This window comes from Centropristis striata, chromosome 15, assembly GCF_030273125.1.
Source record: "Centropristis striata isolate RG_2023a ecotype Rhode Island chromosome 15, C.striata_1.0, whole genome shotgun sequence".
In the NCBI taxonomy this organism is placed as follows: domain Eukaryota; kingdom Metazoa; phylum Chordata; class Actinopteri; order Perciformes; family Serranidae; genus Centropristis; species Centropristis striata.
Window position 1 is genome coordinate 1,399,134 of NC_081531.1, and position 24,482 is coordinate 1,423,615.

The 24,482-nt window shown below is 41.5% G+C and overlaps 1 protein-coding gene and 1 long non-coding RNA gene across 3 annotated transcripts; both read right to left on the minus strand.

Annotated features, from left to right (window-relative positions):
* Nucleotides 1-275: 275 nt before the first annotated feature.
* LOC131986909 (C-type mannose receptor 2-like) lies at nt 276-23,564 on the minus strand. The gene is made up of 11 exons (XM_059352050.1): nt 23,227-23,564; nt 22,737-22,940; nt 21,982-22,492; nt 20,453-20,535; nt 20,163-20,270; nt 14,844-15,041; nt 6,948-7,010; nt 2,358-2,580; nt 1,613-1,954; nt 1,176-1,261; nt 276-954 (listed from the first exon to the last, which is right to left on the minus strand). Exons 1-11 carry the CDS (start codon nt 23,401-23,403, stop codon nt 835-837), a joined length of 2,115 nt encoding a protein of 704 aa, XP_059208033.1. The 5' UTR covers nt 23,404-23,564; the 3' UTR covers nt 276-834.
* On the minus strand, nt 9,263-16,899 carry LOC131986949 (uncharacterized). Of its 2 annotated transcripts, none has more exons than XR_009395721.1 (3): nt 16,644-16,899; nt 16,124-16,305; nt 9,263-9,944 (listed from the first exon to the last, which is right to left on the minus strand). It is a non-coding gene; the product is annotated as an uncharacterized LOC131986949 (long non-coding RNA). The 2 variants fall into 2 exon arrangements; XR_009395722.1 differs by lacking the exon at nt 9,263-9,944 and adding an exon at nt 15,766-15,923.
* Nucleotides 23,565-24,482: the final 918 nt, after the last annotated feature.

Here is a 24,482-nt window from a genome sequence, read left to right on the forward strand (position 1 = left end):
AAAGTTTATGACCAATAAAAGCATTAAATCTTTAAACTGGAGAAGCTGGAACCAGCAGATATTTGACATTTGAGCTTGTAAAATGACTAAACTGATTATTTGATTATAAAAACAGCTGCAACGAGTCGATTAATCAGCTAATTGTTGCAGCTCTATTCTCACACATCACACAAAGACTCTGACCCCTTTTCCACCAGAGCCGGTTTCAGGCCGGTGCCCAATTGAAAACAGTTCTTTGGTTTTCCACCACCAAAGAACCAGTTCCCAGCCGGGAAAACTGGTTCCACTACGGCACCAACTGTCTGCTGGTGTTGAACTGTGAACTGCTTATATCAGGGGCTGGGGGCGGGGCTATCTGACCAACAAGACCAACTCGGCCCGTTGAGAGACACAACTAAAACGTGTTTCATTCATATATTTGATTTGTTTAACTGCAATGTGATTGATACGGGCCAGCTAGTGGGCTAATGTTAGCGGGTGATTGCTAGCGTGCTAGCGTTAGCTAACAACAAAGTCCAACATTAGCATGTTACGTTGAGTGTTAATCAGAATGTATTGGGCGTCCATAGTGATCTAGATGAGCAGCAGATGTGCTGTAGAGACATGTAGTCTGTTGTTGTTATACTGGCTGAGAGGACGGAGACATACAGACGTTAACAGAGACGTAATGACCAGGCTCTCTGTGGAAAAGAAAACATGTTCAGAGCTGGTTCACAAGTGGAACCAACTGTGAACCAGCACTAGCACCGGCTCCAAACGCTCCTGAAACTGCTTTGGTCCAAAAGGGGTATCTGAGTACAGAAAAACACTTTTCTGATTCACAGCAAATCTAAATTAAAGCTCCACCTTTCTGGTCTTCTTCTTCTCCTTGTGGAAGGCTTTTCCATCTGCCTGCTTCCTAAAGCTCAGTGTGACGTCGTCATTCACCCCCTGGGCCTTCAGCTTCTGTTTGAACTGAGAAACATTATTACTCACACAGAGAGATTACATTCTGCATTCCTCTTTACATTTCATCCTCTGGAAGCTCTTTTTCACACTTTTGTTAGGGATTCATAAAAATGAGCAATTATCTGCGTTACGACCAAGAGCAAATGTTGCTTTTTTCGTGTACTATGCAGAGCATAAAATACAGATTAAAATATGACAGGCATCATGTGAATAAAAAGCAGATTTACCTGCTTCAGCATTGCCTCCATCACAGCAGGGTCGTTGGGGTCCACAGAGCTCCTCAGCCTCAGTCTGAACACTTGCTTTGAAGTGACTTTAAAAAGACAATCAAACATGATCAGTTGAGAGATTTCTGCTCTGATAATAATCAGCATCCTGTTGATATAAAGTGTCATCAGTTAGTTTTGTCCTGCCTGTGGTCAGTTTAGAGCTATATTGCAGGCTGCCACCAGGGGGCGTTCAGGGGTTTATCAGTCAGTTAGAAGCAGTTACTTCCTCCATCTGTTGATATTCTCACATTGAAGTCAACACAAACTGATTATCTGCAGTTGGTCACACTGCACGCTAACATCAGCATCCTGAGTGTTCACATTTATTGTCATTTGATGCTAAAGTAAACCTAAATCTGATATAAATACTGTTTGAATCAGGGGTTACCACTCACCTGGACCGTAGCAGATGAATGGATACTTCTCGTCACAGTTCCTGTTCAACCATCTTCCAGAGGAGCTGAAATCTGCTGCTGCACAATCCTTCTTCCCCCCGCTGTTATCAGGTTCCCCTGACAACCAGCGTCTGAACGAGGAGTTACTTCCACCGGACCACTTCCAAGAGTCTCTGAAAAGGCCGATCCAGACTCCTCTTCGTACTGGAATCACCTCCTGGACCTTCTGGTTCTCTGTCAGGTCTCTCACACTGGCCAGGTCTGTGTGGTGTTCTCTGCAGTAGCTCTGGGCCTCAGTCCAGTTCATGGAGTTGTCAGTGAGGACAAAAGTCACATCCAGCCCTGAAAATAGATCCAGAGAAGAGCTGTGCAGAGGCAACATAACACACAACATAGATGCAAACTTTATATTTGAGTTTTTCTGCGTCTGAATATTTTTCTCATCAGTCTGATGTTTCTTAATGAATGTCAGCATGAAGCTGAAGTCACCGTGGAGCTGTGTGCATATCAACTCCTTTTCTTGCAGCCCTGTTGACTGAGACAGTGACGTGGGATAAAGCTGTTAATGATGGAGCTCTTTATATAAACCTGCAGCTTCTCACAGTGAAATGAAGGCAGGACTCACGTCCATCTGCTTTAAATGAGCTTCATGTAACTGAAGACAGAGAGTCAAAGAGCAGCAGAGAAGGGGAGAGGTCAACAAGCTCAACTGGTCTGTTTTACCTTCACTCATCAATATTCTCACCTCTCACATCACAGCACACCGCCTGATAGGGGTTTGTGCAGCTGTCATCGAACCATCCTCCATCAGACCACATCACTGTGCAGTCTTCATCACCTCTTCCATTGTCTGGTTGTCCAGTATTCCATCTTCTGAACTCCTCCTCTCCGTGTTTGTAGAAACTTGTGTCTGACAGTGACCACTTCCAGCTCATGACATCATCATCATACAGCCCGATCCAGGCGATCTGAAAGACATATTTGCATTAATAATAATACTAATCAAATCAAAAATCAAATCAATCAAAATTACTTTATTTATCCCCGAGGGTAAATTCAGTTAGTCTGGTAGAATCTCTGTTAGAATGAGACAGCCTGATGGCTGTAGGAGAGAAGGATCTTTTGTATCTCTCCGTCCTGCAGCAGAGAGAGAGGAGCCGTCCACTGCTGTTTTTTTGGTCCATAAAGGTTTTGTGTAGCAGATGATCTGGTATTTCAGGATGGCCTCCAACATGTTGACAGGTCATCTCTCCACCACCTCCTCCAGTGTGTCCAACCTGGCTCCAACCACAGAACCAGCTCCTTGGACCAGTCTGTCCAACCGCCTTCATGTCTGTGTCTGATGCTGCCTCCCCAGCAGAATGCACCATAAAACAACACACTACCACCACAGACTGATAAAACATCTCCAGATCTTGTGCTATACAAAATGGCCGCCGCTGCATGTGGAGGTGCAGCAGGCAGGAACAAAATTCGAACAAAACCTGAAATCTACCGCACAGATACAGGGAAAATGATTGTGTAAGATGAGTTTTTAAACTTTCTTTTTATCAAGATCAAAACTGTGAAACAGGACGAGATTGTTTTGATGGCTGTGGACCATTTTGGATAAGAATGTATTACAAACTCCACCAAACTGCTTTTTGAACTGTGCCCAGGTACTACTTGCAAGCTTGTGGCTCACACTGGGCCGCAAAAAGACTCAAAGAACGTCAGGAGTTGCCTTAAGCTTCTCAATGAAGCTGGTGAAAATGTTCCTCGGTTTGTTGAAACAGGCTGTGTCTCTGCAGACAAACACCTGTAATGATCTACGGATTATCACCGCAGACATAAACCAACGTCTGGGTGCTATTGAGCAGCCTAGAATAAATCTGGAGAGAGGGCCTATTTCCCAAACCAACAAGCCTAGAACAAGTCAGAGAGTGTCCATTCCCCAAGCCTGTGAGAAGATCCAAGATGGCATGGAGGGTCAGACCAGCGAGGAAGACTCAAGCCAGAAGGTGGAGAGTTCTGCCTCGGGCCTGGACGGGTCAACCAGCACCGCAAAGGGAGACCCTCATGTGAAGTGGAGTGACATGGCAGCTACCCCACCCTGGAACCTGGTCCAGGACAAGAGGAGCAACAACTGTTGGAAACAGGCCCCCGAAAATGCTTCAGTAAAGTGCAAACCTCACCTGAATCCTCCTACAGGGAAGAAAACTGGTAGCATTGTTGGGACTGGTACTGGTGGAGACATCCAAGTCATAAAGTCTAAGCTGGTAAGTGTATTTGCAACAAAATTCTCACCTGATTTAGCATACCACCAAACAAAAATGTCAAAAAGACAGTAAATAACACCCTAAATATGTTTAGAACTACATGTGTCATCTGTCACAATTCCAACCCTCCTCCTTTTTCTGCCTAGCAACCGGCAAAAGTGACCCAAAACAGACTGTAAGCCAGCCAGTGGCCACTTTGCACATGCACAATTCATTTGCAGACTAAATTCCACTGAATGCGTAACGGCTGCAGATCCGTCGGCGGAGCCGTTACACGCTCATCATAATCAATTTGTGAGATTCCACCGGCTCCAGGAGCACGGCGCATCAATTCGGCACAGAAAGTCGTGCACAGACACAAAATAAAACATCCGGTATATTTTCAAAATAAAGTACCTCAGATTAACGGCGGATCGTATTTCACAACTTGAAGACGTGATGATGGGCGGGGACAGACCTGAAGTCAACAGGTTAGAGGTTTTTACCCGCCTGACACCGCTCACTCCAGTGCTTGTTGTAGACAAACAGAGATCACTAAGTGAACACCTCCTGCAGCAGCAGCACATACACACTGTACTGCTACATAGCTAACTGTTAGCCTGTTAGCACATACACACTGTACTGCTACAGAGCTAACTGTTAGCCTTTTAGCACATACACACTGTACTGCTACAGAGCTAACTGTAGCTAACTGCCGCTAACGAGGTCGGCCGACCTCGTTAGCGATCGTTAAGACGGAGTCGCTGGATTTGTCTCCAGTCATTCATGAGGAGATGTTGATTCTCTTCCAGTTATATCACTTGATTACGTGTGAATTTGCGAGATTCGCTGATACACTGCTCTCTGTTGCAAGAGCATTTCATTGCTCTGCCTCTCACTTCACGCCGCTCACTTAGAGTACCAATCAGGTGAAATTGGATAATCTTCCACAGCACACCTGATGATTTCTTACGGCACACTTGTGTGCCGCGGAACAGCAGTTGGGAATCACTGATTTACACCACAGAAAATCAATTTGGCTTTAAGCACAGTACAGATCTATGTATCTATGCCTTGAAAGAAACTGTTGAATCCTACAGAAGGCAGGGCTCTACAATGTTTCTAGGGTTTATTGATGCGTCCAAGGCATTTGACAGAGTAAATCACAATAAGCTTTTTACTAAACTCATGCTTAGGGGTGTGCCTGGATGCATCATACAAATCCTGGTTTACTGGTATGCCAACCAAGGTACGCAGGTGAAATGGGGAAACAGCCTGTCCTCACCCTTCAGTGTAGGCAAGTGGGTACGGCAGGGGGGGCTTCTGTCTCCAGCCCTGTTCAACCTATACATGGACAACCTGTCAAAGCAGTTGGGGAAGTGTAAGACAGGTTGTCTGATAGGGAACACTCTGTTAAACCATCTGATGTACGCAGACGATTTGGCTATTATGTCCCCCAGCACTGTTGGGTTCCAGAAGCTGTTGGATATATGCTCCAAGTATGGGGTTGAGTTTGACGTACAGTACAATGCAAAAAAGAGTGTTGTATTGATATGTAGGACCAAGGAAGATCAGAAGCTGCACTTTCCAATGTTTTACCTGTCAGGGCAATCCCTTTGTGTATCTAACTGTACGAAATATCTTGGGCACATCACTGACAAGATGGAAGATGATGATGATGTACAGCCAGAGACGAATGTTGTATGTCCAAGCGAACATGTTAGTCAGGAACCACTACTGTTCTGATGATGTGAAAGTAAACTTGTTTTGTGCTTACTTCCCCTATGTATGCAGCCCCATTATGGGTCAGCTACAAAAAGGAGACCCTGCGCAAACTTCAAGTAGCATACAATGACTGTCTGAGGATACTACTGAAAAAGCCCAGGAGTAGCAGTGCTAGTAAGCTCTTTTGTGACTCAGGGTTAAGCACTTTACAGGCTCTCTTGAGGAACCTGATGTTTAAATTTATGTCTCGACTTGATGAGTCACAAAAAAATTATAATGATGCTCACTAGCCCCAGGGTGCAGCCCGGTCAGATATCAATCATATCTGTGGAAACATTGGTATGGGTGCCTTTTAAAACTCTCATGGATAAGAGTATGTTTGTATGTGTTTATGTATGTCTTGTTTTTTATGTTGTATGTCTTGCCATTGGGTCTCGAGCCTGTAATAAAGTTTATATATTAGCTTCCTTAAGAAAAAGAGGCGGCTCCGCCCCTTTTTGTGGAGAGCGTCTGTGTTTAGGGACCAGTCCAACTTATTATCCAGGTATACACCTAGATACTATAACTTGGCACCACCTCCATGTCCACACCACAGGCATTCACTGGCTGAAGGGGGGGGTGGAAATCTCTTATCATTTCCTTAGTCTTTGAGGTGTTCAGTGGGAGATAGTTCTAGTGACTCCAGTCACTGAAGGCTTTTATCAGATCCCTATATTCAGATTCCTGTCCATTCCTGATACACGCCACAATAGCAGTGTCGTCTGAGTACTTCTGGATGTGGCAGGACTCAGAGTTGTATTTGAAGTCCGCTGTGTACAGTGTGAACAGGAAAGGATCCAGAACAGTGCCTTGTGGAGCCCCTGTGCTGCTCATTAATGTCCCAGAAACACAGTTACCCAACATGACATACTGTGGTCTTCCTGTCAGGTAATCAGTGATCCAGGAGATGAAGGAAAGATCCACTCCCATCTTTGTCAGCTTGTTTTTGAGTATGTTGGGTTGGATGGTGTTGAATGCGCTTGAAAAATCAAAGAACATGATTCTCACATCAGCACCAGTTTCCTCCAGATGAGCAAGGGCACGGTGAAGCATGTAGAGAACAGCATCGTTGTTGCTGATCATGTGTCCATATGAACAGTGAAACAGGTTCTGCTTCCTGTAATAATTGCTGCTGTTTATACTGGACATTAAGAGATCTCTTATAATACACGTTCAATGGGGAACTAAATCCTTTGTCCTCCTTCAGAGTAAAAAACAGATTTTAAAGTTTCTCTGAAGTATCACGGCTCAGATTATAAAACTTTGAATCCACGTGTCACTGACATGATGTCAAAAACATGTTTGAAGGGAAAGAGAGAGGAAAGTGAACTCACAGAGGAAACTCCTGCTGTTTCTGCCGTTGTGTTCAGGGTCTCCACATCCTCCATGCTGTCTATAGTGGCCAGGTCTGTGTATTTCTCTCTGCAGTAACTTTGTGCTTCAGCAAAGTTCTTCTCTTCAGAAATTAAATGGTACCGACGTCCAGCACACAGGCCTGTAGAGACACACATGAATACTGATCACAGTTATGCTGTAAAGAACTTTTATACATGTTCACTTTGGAACTTTACAGTTTAATTAATAACTAATATAATAACTAATATAATGATATATAATGTAATATAATATATAATATAATAAAGTTTTAATATAATATCAGGTTATATTTGATTATATTATATATTTTTATGTTGTGTTTTATATTATAAGTTTTAATATAATAATATATAACATAATACAATATAATAAGTGTTAATATAATATAAAACACAACATAAAAATATATATTATAAAATATGACATGATATAATACGTTTTAATGTAATTATATATAATATAAAACATAAAATGAGATATAATGCAATGTTATATAATAATATATAACAGAATATAATAATATATAACAGAATAAATTAATATATAATATAATAAACTTAATATAATAATATTTAATATAATAATATAAAACCTAGAATAAACATAATGTAACATAATATTATACAATAATATATAACATAATATACAAGTTTTGATATAATAATTTAAAACATAACAATAATATATAATACAACAACATATAACATAATAATAATAATAATATATAACAGTGGTTGGTGTGCCATGAGATTTTGTGAAAACCACACACTATTAATGCAGTATACAACAATACAAAACGTTATTAATTCATGTTTAATTTCCTGTATTATTGCTGTGTGCGTCTCATTTCCCCATACAGAGGCACATTCTATACTAGCCTCAGAATAACTAGTTTTAAAACTCATTCTCAAAGGGAACCCAGTAGTTTCACCGTATTATTCACAGCTTTCCAGACCAGATTATTTTAAATTATAATGAAATAGTTTTGATTAACACATTGTGATTCACTAGAGCGTGTTCATTTTACAGCCCTCTTCCCTTCAGATCAACAGCAGCATGGTGACAGAGAAACGTTCCTCTCTGTCTGTCAGAGAGAAAAAAAAGAGACTCTGACTGGAAGACAGCCAGCAGCCACTTCACGCATGCCTGGTTCATTTACAGACTGGACGCTGAGGAGTTAACATGTCCTGCTGGACCTCGTTTGGGACGAGGGAGCAGCTGCCAGCCCCCGCTGCTCCTTAACAAGTCACAACGAGTCTCCAAAAGTCTCCAACAACACCACAAAAAGTCCCTAGATTTGTCTCAAGTCGCTTTTTTGACCTCAGGGGTCTGAATAGTCTCTAAATATAGTGACAATTCAGACTTCTTGTAAACAAGGAGCTTTCAAAATAAGAGCACTTTGAAGCCTGAACAGAATCCACCAGAGTTTAAGACTAAGAATATGATGCCTTAAATAAAAATTCTCCTCAACAATAATTCCCTTCATGTTTACAATCATGTAGGCAAACACGTTAAAATATGCAATGATAAGATCAGTGTCTATGATGGAATAGAGGCATTAGAATGTGTGAGAGGACCAAATTTGGGCATTTACGGCAAAAAAGTTGTCCGACGGGCCACAATGATACATCAATGCAGTGTGAATATAAAAGAAGAGAAAGACTTGCCTGGTGCAGCCATGAGGAGCAGAAAAAACACCAACATCTTGATTTCTCTCTGGCTTCATGAGAGGGTGACCCTTCAGACTCGCTGCTGCCGCTGAAATAGATGGACTGTGTCCCTGAGTACTATTCAAAGAACATTGTTCGAACCGACGCAGCAAATCGTTTGCATATCAAGGAAACAACAGGCAAATTTTGCACAATGACCTTGACAAATGTGATCTCATCGTGTGTGTGATGCTGTGTGTTTGTCTGCTGAATCAGCATGACACTTTACTGAGGAGGGAGGACAGGTTTCCTGATTAAAATAAAATACTTTTAGGTGTTGGGGATCAACTTTATCATAGATCCAGCTTTTTATTTTGGGCGAACTTGCTGATAATATGACACATAAAGATTCATCTTCTTCACTGAGAATTTTGCTTTTCATAGAGAGAGATAGACAGATAGTTGGTCACCTCCACACATAGCCTGGGCTCCGGGACAAAAACTCCCAGAGAGAGGCTGGACTCTCTCCTTTTCCAGAGTTGCCCGGGGTGAGAGGTGCCGGGCGGGTCTAGAGATACTCACAAGCCCCCGGCTGAGCGCCGCTGTGTTGGAGTTCTCCCCGAGGAACCAGAGGGTCGCCTCAATGCGAGGAGGAGGTCTCTGACTGTTGTTAGTGTCTATGCACCAAACAGCAGGTCAGAGTATCCGGCCTTCTTGGAGTCTCTGGGTGGTGTCCTGGAAGGGGAACCACCTGGGGACTCTGGAGTTCTTCTGGGAGACTTCAACACTCACGTGGGCAATATTGATGGTACCTGGAGGAGGTAGTTGGGAGGAACGGCCTGAATCTGAGTGTTTTGTTGTTGGACTTCGGTGCTAGTCATATATTGTCCATAACAACCACCACGTTCAAGGAGATGACTCATAGGAGTAGAGACAGGGAGACATGAGAGGACACAAGGAGACAGGAGACAAGGAGACAGGATAGGAAACAAGGACACACAGGAGACGACACAAGGAGACAGGAGAGGGGACAAGGAGACAGGAGTGGAGACAAGGAGACAGGAATTATTCAAACTACATGGCCCGATCAGATGCAGAAATCGTTTGCATCTTCAGGAAACAACAGGCAAATTTTGCACAATGACCTTGACAAATGTGATCCCATTGTGTGTGTGGGACGGCCCTTTGGCGGATGTCAATGACGTAGTATCCTTCAAATCCAGCCGTTTGAGCATCCTTCCTTGACATTGGGACACAGCCAATCACAGTGGAGGGAAAATCACAAAATGGAAGGAAGTCAAGAGCCTGAAACGAGAGGGGAAAGGGGAGTACAAAATAAAACAGGAAGTGACTAGACAAGACGAGACATGAGTGATTTAACTTGACATGAAAGTGCTCAACAGAATTAACTAACCTTGCGTGACATGACACCTATTTCACCAGTTAATTATCTGTATTTTTACTGTACTGTATTTTATTGTGAAGGACAGAAGTACGGTCCAGGTGTGTTGATAACGATGGTTGATAACGGTGATATTTGGAAAATTTGGATAGACTCCTAGCCGATCGGTGTCTGATTTGGGATACAGTTACGCTAAATGTCCTGTGATGGAACTCCTCACTGCTGCTGTTAATGTTATATAAAAAACAATATTTAGTGTTTTGAAGCTGCAGGTCAACTGGTTGGAACTTAATGACATCATCAAATCCTAAAATAGAACGTTAACATCATAGCATCATAGGGCGCTTTCACACCTATCTCGTTTGGTCCGGACTTTAGGGCTTTTCAGTTTGATCCGATCCTAAATTCCATGTGTGAAAGCTGCCGCGGACCACGCTCCGCACCAAAGGACCAAAGTTTGGTCCGACCAAAAGAGGTGGTCTCGGTCCGGACCAAACTAACCAAGGTCCAAACCTTTTGCAGTGTGAAAACAACTTTTTTTTATAGTTCGGACCTTCGTATCAATGACAGGAAGCACAATTGAGCACAATCACTAATCAGCGGCAAGGTAACACAAGGACAGACATTTAATTGTGTGCACAATGGAGCTGAGGACAGCAGCAGAAACCTTCACTGCCACAAGACTGAAATAACGCATGGGAAAAGGACTCAAATGGAGTAAAAGGTGTCTCGCTGGATTCATTTAGTGTAAACACGTTAAGGAAGTAACACTGACGTCAGATGCCGGCCGGCCTAACAACGAAGCGTAACTAAAACAAAATGAGCCGCGGAAGTACACAGGGAGATAACGTGTCCAGTAGAATTGTCTTGTAACGTCCGTTATTCCTTTTGCAGTGTGAAACCAAAACCAACAGGACCAAATGTATACAATGTAACAGAACACAGACCTTGGTACGGACTTTCAGGTGTGAAAACGCCAATAGACACAAGCCCCGCCCCCTCACTCTTTACCCCGCCTACACGTTAAACAACACAGAAGCTGTATCCCAAAGTCAAGGAAGGATCCTCAAACGGCTGAATCTGAAGGAAACTACGTCATGGACAGCTGAAGGACTGTCCCAATGTCCAGCTCCAGAGGACAGACTCCTTCTTTTGCCACAAACAAGGATGCATGTGTGTATCCTCCGTGTCCCGAGTACCCATAAAGCCTTGCACCCACCGGTCTACCAGGAGATTTAAAAATGGCGAGAGAAGAAACGGTGAAGCCGGCGGCATCAATATGAATTAAAATACATATATATATATATATATATATATATATATATATATATGTTATTATTATAATATTTGTTATCACATAACTTATAAAATGTGTGTTCAAAGTCAAGCAAAAACATATACATAAACAAATGCCAGAATATTTATCTAAAGATAATAAACATCATCTTGATACATTGCCAGTTAAGTTAATTGATGCGTCTCAGTCGCTAAAGTTATTAATTGTTCATTTATATAGACGCGTCAGATGATGATGTACGATGTGTAAAGTATACGAAGCTATGTAATTCAGAAAGTTATACATTTGTTTATTGTGTTAACAGACCGACAGTCCGCTATTATCCATTATTGCTATTAATAAATAACTGTTATTGTGCTGCACTGTAAAATAAAATTTAAAAAAAATCCCAGAACATCTCCAGGTGAGTTATGCTCCGCTGCTTTTATGAAACTGAATAGCGGCCAAATTCATCCAGGATCAGTGAAATATTCAGGTTTAATCCACTTTGTGGCTTTTACTTGCTGAATCGTGGAGATTCAACCTTAAAGCATCTTCTTCTATTTCCACAAATATGTGTCAGAGTGCTGATGCCAAAGCCACATCAAGTCTGAACTGGTTTAGAAATTGCGGCGCTGAATTTAATCAGGACGTCCAGTTACACAATGACACACAACTGCACACTGAACCTGTTCCATCTGTGGTTATGACAGTGAAAGGAAGGACTCTGGCCTCGTCTCTGGAGGACCCGACTCTGCAGGAAGGATCCTTGACTTTGGGATATACCTCAGCTGGACGGAGCAGTCCTTCAACAGACTGTGAAGGCTCTGGAAATATAACACAGAAATCAGCCAAGCAGGACAACTGGTGCTCATTCTCCTTTCATCTGGATTATTTCATTTTCATATTCATTTTAACTTTTTTCACTGCAATCATGAGTTATTTCTGTTATTTTGTCTGCACTGAAGCGCTGGTTATAACCACGTTTGGATAACATTCACATGAATCAGGGCTCCAGAGTGCCACCAATTTGGTCAAACATGCGACCATAATTTTTTAAGAGTGTGACTAAAAACTTTTCGAGGTGTCACTGGTGCACCTGACGCTGCCCGGGTGGAAACATACATTTATTTAGCGAGGTCATCATCTCTCTGTGTTCTCCTGTGACTCACACATAAATTCATTATTTAATATCCCAGAACATGATTGTGTTGCGTTTTATTAGCTTAGATGATTAAGGGAAAATGTAAATGATGTCTCTCAGATCAAAGCTACACTCAGGAATGATCCGCCTCACGTGGGACTGATGAAAATGACAAACGATGTAAAAGTGTTTCTTGCTGACAGACAGACTCTGTTTGTTTTTCACTTTAATAATATACATGAATGGTGGAAATAACAGATCTTGAAAGGAAAAAAAGCTTCTAGAACGATTTTTTTCTCATTTATTATAAATGTAGAAATATGTTTGTTGTCTTTTTGTTGTTTTATTTTGCTTCGTGTTTTAGTGTTACGTCCGCTGACTAAACCCAGCCAGCAGACAATAACACAACAATCAGAAAATTAAACAAAGTCAAAAGTGATGTGAACAATGATGATTTATTTTATGAACAACAGAAGAAAGACACACGAAGGTGGGGGAGGATGGGACAAGTCATTGTGCCAAAATAAAGTTGAAACAAATCTACCTAAACTAGCTGTGAAGTAAAACAAACAAACAAAAGGCCTAACTAACTTATCTACAAAAAAGGCTTTTCAAAACAATACAGGGGTGGCACAACCAATAAGCTAATGGAGTAACAGAAAATATCCTACGTGAATGCAAAATGTACAGGGTACCCCCAATTTACCTAGTCCCAACCTCACCACCACAAACAGCACTAACAAGTCGAATTTAAATGTCAGAACACACAAAAACCAGTCTCACAGACAGAGACAACAAAAACAAGATGGCCTTCCGTGATCCTCAGAATGGTCCTTTTTCAGCCTGAACACACCTCCTCTGATTGGCCAGCTCCACAGGTGGAAATCAGCTTTCCAGGTGGATCCCAATCAGCTAGTTAGCACCTGGGAAGGACACAGAAAGGAAGGGGGAGGAGGAGAGGCAGAAACACACACAAACAGTCCTCTGGCACGTAACACCTCCACCCATAAAAGTCCAAACAAACAATGTTTGGAACAATACTCCCCAATACAACCACCAAGTATGTGCCAGAAATCACAACTTACAATGTTCTGGTTTTCCTGTTTCTTTTCTTTCTGCTGGTAGTGTTCCTCACAAGAGGAACAGCAACATCAGGTGTAGGATACACCTTCCCACCAGCAATGTCATTACCCATCACAAAATCAACACCATCAATAGGAAGATGAGAGAAAACAGCAATAGGAAAACACACAGTAACCAGTTCAGACATTATGTGGGCTTGGTGTAGGGACGCGGGCACAACACCCCTCCCAATACCTCTAACAGAACTTCTCCCGCAGGCAGACTTAGGACTCCACGGCAACACTCTAGACAGGATGAAAGACTGAGAACAGCCAGAATCACGAAGCACCGTGACGGGCGCTGGTCCTCAGCTCTTCCTGTCAAAGTTATGCTGTCCTGGGGCAGCCAACTGACCACCAGGAACCACTGTACTGACCAAACCAACACTCTTAATCAGACCCACTTCCTCTGGAGTTGATGAGATAGGAGGAAACTGTTGCTTACGTTTCAAAGTAATACAGTCAGCAATAATATGACCCTTTCTATGACAATAGAAGCATTCACGTTCCTCCCGTGAAGTTAACAGTGGACCTTTAGACTTCTCAGAAACGGGGTGGCTAGTGTTGGGACTCACAGGACGCTGTACTGATTCTCTGGGCGGTGGGGAAGATACAAACACATTTTTATGAGTCAGAACGAACTCATCAGCTAAGACAGCTGCTTTAGACAGTGAAGACACTTTTTGTTCATTTAAGAAAACCACCATATTTTCTGGTAGACTGTTCTTGACGTCTTCAACGAGCATTAACTGCCGAAGTGATTCAAAATCACTGACCCCAGTGGAAGCACACCACTTATCAAAGACGACACTTTTCTCACGTGTAAACTCAACAAAGGTTTGACCATTTGACTTTTTATGAATTTCTGCCTGTAGGCCTCTGGCACAAGCTCAAAGGCACGCAAAATGGACGCCTTAAGCACATCGTACTGCAAACTATCTTCTAATGAAAGACATGCCACTACCTCCTGGGCTTTACCAGTCAGTTTACACTGAAGCAAGATAGGCCACATGTCCTTTGGCCATTCTAATGCAGTTGCAATTCTTTCGAATGCACTGAAATAAAAGTCAACCTCTGTCTCTCGAAAAGTTGGCACTAATGCAATATGCTTTACAACATCAAATTTGTTTGTTTGTGACCTTCTGCATGTGAAGGTGCAGAATTCTCAGTTGCATATGGCAAAGTCTGGCCAGAAGAGATTCTCATAGCTTCAATGTCAAGCTGCCGCAACTTTACATCCCTTTCAGCCTCTATCACTAACCTGCAATTTCAGTTCATAATCTGCTTTCCGCACATTCTCCTTTTCTTTTGCTTCGAGCTGTAGGCGGGTTAAACGAACCTTCAATTTAGCGTTCCCACTGGACCCAATGGACTCTGGGGAGAAAGGTTCTTCATCTTGAACAGGGGAAACACTTGGTCCAGCCACAGCAACTCTCCCTGGAGAAACCTCAGCCCCTGACTGAACAGAGTCAACAGGGTCCATTAGGACCTGTAACTCAATTTGCTTTTCAATAACTTAATTTTTGATTTCCCTTCTAACACCATATTTCTGTACAGGGATGTCAAAATGTGCTGCAACACAGAGCAAATCATCTTTGCGACATAACTCAAGTTGTTCAAAACTGGGATCATCAATAAAGCTCTATAACAAAAGAAGGTCTACCTAAACTAGCTGTGAAGTAAAACAAACAAACAAAAGGCCGAACTAACTTATCTACAAAAAAGGCTTTTCAAAACAATACAGGGGTGGCACAACCAATAAGCTAATGGAGTAACAGAAAATATCCTACGTGAATGCAAAATGTACAGAGTACCCCCAACTTACCTAGTCCCAACCTCACCACCACAAACAGCACTAACAAGTCGACAGAGACACAACAAAAACAAGATGGCCTTCCGTGATCCTCAGAATGGTCCTTTTTCAGCCTGAACACACCACCTATGATTGGCCAGCTCCACAGGTGGAAATCAGCTTTCCAGGTGGATCCCAATCAGCTAGTTAGCACCTGGGAAGGACACAGAAAGGAGGGGGAGGAGGAGAGGCAGAAACACACACAAACAGTCCTCTGGCACGTAACATTTAGTTTGAAATGTTCAATTTGAGCTCAGTGAAGCACTTTAAATAAGCACTTACATAATTCTTATATAATTTTTTTTATTTTTTATTTTCATCCCACAATTTTTGTAACCCATTTTTGTTTATCACCCAGTTTTTCCTATCGTGATCCTGGGCGCTACCTCGTCCCTGTCGGTCTGGGGAGAGCCCTGAACTGCCACATGCTTCCTCCGATACATGCAGAGTTAGCAGACCGCTTCTTGTCACCTGACAGGGGGAGATTCCCTAGTAGGACGTAGCACGTAGGAGGATCATGTTATTCCCACCGGTTCCTCCAAACATTTTCCTGTTTTCTACAACCGTCACGTACCATGACACTTAAATATTTACACACTGAACGCACTTTTAGCTTCCGAACCACATATCACAGGGGATTCATATTAGTTTACAGACATCTGTAGTCAGGTAAAAAGTGAGGAACTCACCTGTAAATAGAACAGAAACCAGTGAAGCAGGACAACTGGTGCTGCTCCTCCTCTCATCTGGATGATGAGCCCAGCTCCCAGGAGGCATTGCAAGGAGCCCAGTGACGCTGCTGGTCAGTGCTGCCACCCAGCGGCCAGTTCACGCTACAGCAGCTCACTGGGAGCTTCTGTCATTTATCATTCTTAGACAATAAAATCACATAATACAACTGCTATGGACACAAAAATAATAAAAATAATATCTCAACAAAACACTTATTTTGTGAGTATCACATATCCACACACGTACATGTATATATTTGAATGAATATAAAGTTCAGAGTGTTGCACCATCAAACACAAAAGTCTCAATAAACCCAAAAAGAAGCGAGTTAACGGATTCCCTGTGAGTGACCCGGGACAAACAGACATTACATTATTAATTATCACATAAAAACGTGATCTAAAGGTTTAATTGACCTTTTTAACGCATTTTAAAAGGCGAACGTCTGTCGGTTACATGAAGTGAACGGCTACAAACCTGCTCAGCTCGCTCGTTTTAAAGTTGATCTCGCCGAGTATCTGTCTTTAAAAGCACTTTGATCCAAAAACAGTGGATTTAATGAGTAATAATGAGTCAGATAAACGGTGCCGTGCTGTCCGGAGGTGTTTCTCTGCTCCGGTGTCGCTGCTTTCTCTGCGGAAATCCACAAAAGTGAAATATTAAGTTAGACGGCGGGAAAACATTCTGCTGGGAGACGATTCACGTCACAACACCGAGACGGTTATAACTCAACGGCAGAGGTGTTGTGGAGAGAAAGGTTGCCTCTCTGTCTCACAGCTCACTCTCGCGAGATCTGTCAACACAGATAGCGTTACACAAAGGCTCGCGAGACTGTGTCAAACCTTGTCACATCATTGATAAACAGCAGGAACAGGCAGTAAACTATTATAACTCTTAATAAAGCCTAAAATATAAATATCAGAGATGATGAAACTTTATAAAAGATTATAGATCACAGAGGCCATTTATTGTTAAAATCATCAGAATTATGGAAAGTGTTCTCTATTATCTCCATGAAAAAGAAAATACCAAATAAATCATCACACAAGTAAATTATGACAAATATAAAGAAACAGACAACTTGTGAAATAATTAAAGAAATTTATTAAATTAATTGCAGACATTATGTTATTTCATCATACGTTTTCACAACAACATTATTTTGTTAGATATTATTTTGTTTCATTAAAAAATATTTTTTATTAAAAATGTATAAGTCTGGTTTTATTTTAATAACTGCATTGTTCCCAGATACACTTTAATTTATGAACCAAAACATATGAAGCTGAAGGAACCAAATATCTGATCTCATCATAAAGAATATGTGTAATCTAATCTTATTAATATTATCAATTAAATGTCTGTTATAAATCCCCACAGCACACACACATGAATTCAAAAGTCTTGTATAATTATAATAACTAGAAAATTTTCTCTGGGGAAATTCTGAAAGGGCCACCGGGGTGACTGCCGGTGTGTGTACACTATGATGAGATTATTCAGAGATTTCAAACAATTAATACTAGTAATGTTATGATACTATATAATATACAAGGAGCACACCTACAACAAGCATTCCTTTACAAGTCCTTATTTACACAGCAACCTATGACCTTTAACCTCAAAATGTGTGTGTGTGTGTGCGCGCGTGTGTGTGTGTGTGTGTGTGTGTATTGGAAGCATGTGTATCTTGAGGAGTGTGCGTGCTTACGCGCATGTGTGTGTGTGTGTATCTGTAACTGTAATCACATCAAAGATCAAAGGCAATCAGATCAAAGCAATCAACAGAATTAACTGACACCTGCCAATCTTCCGTAATAGAGGCAGCAGAGGTGGACAGAGTGGAATTTCTGGCCTCGAACAGCATTTTTGGCAAAACCATAACACCTATCATTGATCCGACTTCACTTTGAGCGTCCTGAGTTCTTCCTGAACGTCTACATATGTTTTTTTTTAAGAAAAATGAAAAAAAAAATAGCTTTGTTAGAGCGGTCTAAAAAAAATGTTAAATCTCAGACAGCTCAGAAATCTTCCTGCGTTTTTAATATGGGAGCCAATGAGGCTGTTGGTGCGTGTTGGTGGATCATCTGTGCATCCTATGCCCAAACTATAACTCTGACAGCTTTACCAGAGGATTGTGAGGGAGAAGACTAATTTTCCTACGTTTCTATGTATAAATTATTTCTGTAGAGTGGAATTTGCGGCCTGGAGCGCAGTTTTCAAATTTATTTTTTGACAATTTTTTCTCTCCCTCTACACTCTGGCGATGATGTCACACACTGTGACACGAACATTCCGTACAATACACACCCATTATAATCTCAGAATTTCTCCAAAAATGATCATGGTCATTGAACAGGGATTGATAAAAAACTATATGACCTATCGAAACGTGGATTAATACACCGATACACAAGACTTGTGTCTACTGTTTAAAGTTTAAATGGAGTCTCTAGGTGAAATTATGCCGGAGAAGTAGACGTTTAAATATCTCCAATTATTGTTCTTTTTCGCTCATTTTTGTTCGGCCGTCCCATTCATTTCAATGCAAAATTTTGGGCAGTTTTTCGCGACTTATGTCGCAAAAATTTCGTATTCTGTCAAGAAAAGTAATAGCACACCGATCCCGATCAAACCGCACGTTTTGATATATAATTTGTCCTGCAACTCTTCAAGTTGTAGGACTAGTAGCGGGACGAAATTGCGTCCGGAAGAGGAAGAAATCCACAGTATAACAGTAGTGCTCGGTGCGATTGCCCCGAGGCCCTAATAAACCAACATGTTTAAATATGAGTAAATATAAGTTTATGACCATATATGACAAAGAAAAGCATTAAATATTCATATTTGAAAAGCCAGAACTGTTTGGCATGTTTTGATGCGATATATTAACTCAAATGAAGAAAGATGTTTTTACTCATGAAAGTAGATTTGAATGATTCAACACAACATTAAAGTTTAAAGGTGTTTTTTCACTGGAGTTGATTCCAGTCAGATCTCATTTATATTATCTTACCTATAAAATGTGAAAAATAATAAAACATTGCCTGTTATAATTTCCCACAGCCCAAACAGATCAATTAAAATGTCTTGTTTTAATAAACCGACAATCTCTCTACGTTTAAATATCAGTAAATATAAGTTTATGAGCAATAAAAGCATTAAATCTTTAAACTGGAGAAGCTGGAACCAGCAGATATTTGACATTTGAGCTTGTAAAATGACTAAACTGATTATTTGACTATAAAAACAGCAGCAACGAGTCGATTAATCAGCTAATTGTTGCAGCTCTATTCTAACACATCACACAAAGACTCTGACCCCTTTTCCACCAGAGCCGGTTTCAGGCCGGTGCCCAATTGAAAACAGTTCTTTGGTTTTCCACCGCCAAAGAACCAGTTCCCAGCCAGAAAACTGGTTCCACTACGGCACCAACTGTCTGCTGGTGTTGAACTGTGAACTGCTTATATCAGGGGCTGGGGGCGGGGCTGGGGGCGGGGCTATCTGACCAACAAGACCAACTCGGCCCGTTGAGAGACACCAACTAAAACGTGTTTCATTCATTTATTTGATTTGTTTAACTGCAATGTGATTGATACGGGCCAGCTAGTGGGCTAATGTTAGCGGGTGATTGCTAGCGTGCTAGCGTTAGCTAACAACAAAGTCCAACATTAGCATGTTACGTTCAGTGTTAATCAGAATGTATTGGGCGTCCATAGTGATCTAGATGAGCAGCAGATGTGCTGTAGAGACATGTAGTCTGTTGTTGTTATACTGGCTGAGAGGACGGAGACATACAGACGTTAACAGAGACGTAATGACCAGGCTCTCTGTGGAAAAGAAAACAGGTTCAGAGCTGGTTCACAAGTGGAACCAACTGTGAACCAGCACTAGCACCGGCTCCAATCGCTCCTGAAACTGCTTTGGTCCAAAAGGGGAATCTGAGTAAAGAAACACACTTTTCTGATTCACAGCAAATCTAAATTAAAGCTCCACCTTTCTGGTCTTCCTCTTCTCCTTGTGGAAGGCTTTTCCATCTGCCTGCTTCCTAAAGCTCAGTGTGACGTCGTCATTCACCCCCTGGGCCTTCAGCTTCTGTTTGAACTGAGAAACATTACACAACATAACACAACATAAACTTTATTAAGTTTATTATTCAGACTGTTTCTTTTCCTGCTTTAATGTTAATTCACTCTCTGAGGGTCAATAAAGTTTCACCTTGATGCTTCCAACAGTCATTTGTTTGCTCAGTTTTTGCATAAAATGTGAATAAAAAGCAGATTTACCTGCTTCAGCATTGCCTCCATCACAGCAGGGTCGTTGGGGTCCACAGAGCTCCTCAGCCTCAGTCTGAACACTTGCTTTGAGACTTTAAAGAGACAATCAAACATGATCAGTTGAGAGGTTTCTGCTTGGATAATAATCAGCATCCTGTTGATATAAAGTGTCATCAGTTAGTTTTGTCCTGCCTGTGGTCAGTTTAGAGCTATACTGCAGGCCGCCACCAGGGGGCGTTCAGGGGTTTATCAGTCAGTTAGAAGCAGTTACTTCCTCCATCTGTTGATATTCTCACATTGAAGTCAACACAAACTGATTATCTGCAGTTGGTCACACTGCACGCTAACACCAGCATCCTGAGTGTTCACATTTATTGTCATTTGATGCTAAAGTAAACCTAAATCTGATATAAATACTGTTTGAATCAGGGGTTACCACTAGGGTTGCCAACTCCCCGAAAAATAAATAAGGGACACTTCATTGGCAGGGCCCATCCTGGCGTGGTGAAATTTTTTAGCCCCTTTTTTGTTAGTAAAATGATTTTTTAACAATCGACTCGAACCTGAATTGAATTAGATGCATATTTTTGTGTGACATGAATACATGGAAAATGAAAAAAAATGAAAAAATGATTATCCAGCAATTCCCTTTAACACAAAATAACAATTAGGCCCTGTTTTTCAAAGATGTAGTGGAGTTTGCTGATAACAATTTGATTCACTCCTTTTGTTGGCTTTTAAAATGCAGCATGTATGCAATTGAATGGCCATTTTGGAAGATTATGGCATTCCATAATTCCAAATTGGTTCAGTAAAAAAAAAACCTGGTCTTCAAGAATGCACTGGAGTTTGCTGATAACAAATTGATGTATTTATTTTATTGGAGCAGCATGAATACAATTGAATGGCTATTTTGGAGTCATGCAGCTGACAAACGGGCCGTAAAGTGCAATGTAATTGCGCACTAAAATTTAAAGTGCAGATGTCGTGACCGCAGTACTGGAAGCATGTTGTTTCAGATCAGTCAGTCCACCATGGACTACGGAAAAAGAGCGCCGGCACAACGTGCAGTGGCTTTATAGATGTTATCACGCACTTTTTCCACCCAGGTGCTTCCTTTTACCCATTCTTCAGTATTTTTGCATCCTTTTCTGTTTTTTTCTCGGAAGGGTACTAGACACATTGCTGCTCGAAGGTGTAGCGCCCCGTAAAGCAGTGTCGGCGTCTGTGTCACTGTCACCTACGCATACTGCTTTGTTGTCTTCTGCTATCTTCTCCTCGACCAATGGGATGAGCGTATTCTGTATCGTCATACTCGTGTGTGAATATGCTGTCAGTTCATTGGTCACAGAGCAGGACGGGGCCTTGGAACAAGTTTACCGTAAGTTTACATATAAAGCGCCCTGTTATTAAATTTTCATTGGCATTTACTGACTATTTTTTGACTGTCACAATAATACGGGACTGGTGCTTTTGTTTCTAAATACGGGACGATTCCGTTTTTCAAGGGACGGTTGGCAACCCTAGTTACCACTCACCTGGACCGTAGCAGATGAATGGTCTCCTGCTGTTACAGTTGAGGTCTACCCATCTTCCAGAGGACCTGAAATCTGCTGCTGCACAAGCCTCCGTCCCCTTGCTGTTATCAGGTTGCCCTGGCAACCAGCGTCTGAACGAGGAGCTGCTTCCATCGGACCACTTCCAGGAGTCTCTGAAAAGGCCGATCCAGACATATCTTACTCCTGCTGGAATCAGCTCGTGGACCTTCTGGTTCTCTGCCTGGTTTCTCACACTGGCCAGGTCTGTGTGGTGTTCTCTGCAGTAGCTCTGGGCCTCAGTCCAGATCATGCGGTCGTCAGTGAGGTTAAAAGTCACATTCAGCCCTGAAAATAGATCCAGAGAAGAGCTGTGCAGAGGCAACATAACACACAACATAGATGCAAACTTTATATTTGAGTTTTTCTGTGTCTGAATATTTTTCTCAGCAGTTTGATGTTTCTTAATGAATGTCAGCATGAAGCTGAAGTCACCGTGGAGCTGTGTGCATATCAACTCCTTTTCTTGCAGCCCTGTTGACTGAGACAGTGACGTGGGATAAAGCTGTTAATGATGGAGCTCTTTATAGAAACCTGCAGCTTCTCACAGTGAAATGAAGGCAGGACTCACGTCCATCTGCTTTAAATGAGCTTCATGTAACTGAAGACAGAGAGGCAAAGAGCAGCAGAGAAGGGGAGAGGTCAACAAGCTCAACTGGTCTGTTTTACCTTCACTCATCAATATTCTCACCTCTCACATCACAGCACACCGCCTGATAGATGTTTGCGCAGCTGTAATCGATCCATCCTCCATCATGACACATCAGTGTGCAGTGTTGATCACCTCCTTTATTGTCTGGTTGTCCAGGTTTCCATCCTCTGAACTCCTTCTCTCCGTGTTTGTGGAAACTTGTGTCTGACAGTGACCACCCCCAGGTTTTGTACAGCCCGATCCAGGGTGCCTGAAACACATGTTTGCATTAATAATAATATTCATGTGTCCATATGAACAGTGAAACAGGTTCTGCTTCCTGTAATAATTGCTGCTGTTTATACTGGACATTAAGAGATCCCTTATAATACACGTTCAATGGGGAACTAAATCCTTCGTCCTCCTTCAGAGTAAAAAACAGATTTTAAAGTTTCTCTGAAGTATCACAGCTCAGATTATAAAACTTTAAATCCACGTGTCACTGACATGATGTCAAAAACATGTTTGAAGGGAAAGAAAGAGGAAAGTGAACTCACAGAGGAAACTCCTGCTGTTTCTGCCGTTCTGTTCAGGGTCTCCACATCCTCCATGCTGTCTATAGTGGCCAGGTCTGTGTATTTCTCTCTGCAGTAACTTTGTGCTTCAGTAAAGTTCTTCTCTTCAGAAATTAAATGGTACTGACGTCCAGCACACAGGCCTGTAGAGACACACATGAATACTGATCACAGTTACGCTGTAAAGAACTTTTATACATGTTATAAAAAAGAAAATAAGATACAATATACTATAATAATATATAATATAATGTAATAATATATAACATAACATAATATATAATACGTTTTAATATAATAATATAAAACATAAAATAAGATATAATATTATATAATAATATATAATATAATAAGTTGTGATTCACTAGAGTGTGTTCATTTTACAGCCCTCTTCCCTTCAGATCAACAGCAGCATGGTGACAGAGAAACGTTCCTCTCTGTCTGTCAGAGAGAAAAAAAAGAGACTCTGACTGGAAGACAGCCAGCAGCCACTTCACGCATGCCTGGTTCATTTACAGACTGGACGCTGAGGAGTTAACATGTCCTGCTGGACCTCGTTTGGGACGAGGGAGGAGCTGCCATCCCCCGCTGCTCCTTAACAAGTCACAACGAGTCTCCAAAAGTCTCCAACAACACCAGAAAAAGTCCCTAGATTTGTCTCAAGTCACTTTTTTGACGAAGAGTCTCTAGAGGGGTCTGAATAGTCTCTAAATATAGCCACAATTCAGACTTCTTGTAAACAAGAAACTTTCAAAAATAAGAGCACATTGAAGCCTGAACAGAGTTAAAGACGATGAAAATACAATGCCTTAAATAAAAATTCTCCTCAACAATAATTCCCTTCATGTTTACAATCATGTAGGCAAACACATTAAAATATGCAATGATAAGATCAGTGTCTATGATGGAATAGAGGCATTAAAATGCGTGAGAGGCACCAAATTTGGGCATTTACAGCAAAAACAGCGGGCAAACTACAATAAAAATGAAGTGAGTTTAATTAGTGCAGGTATCAAGTGAATCCCAGCAGTGAAAAACAAAGACTGAGCACATTTTAACTGATTTATCTCTGATACATTTCTCAGAACATTTAGAGATGTGACTGATTCCTGCTTTTTAAAAAGGAGATCAGCTCAGTGTGTGTTTGGGTTCAAGTCTCCAAATCAATTATAATGTAACTGAAGGGCATCATAAAAGAGTAGTGATAAGAGCTCTGCAGCCACAATGATACATCAATG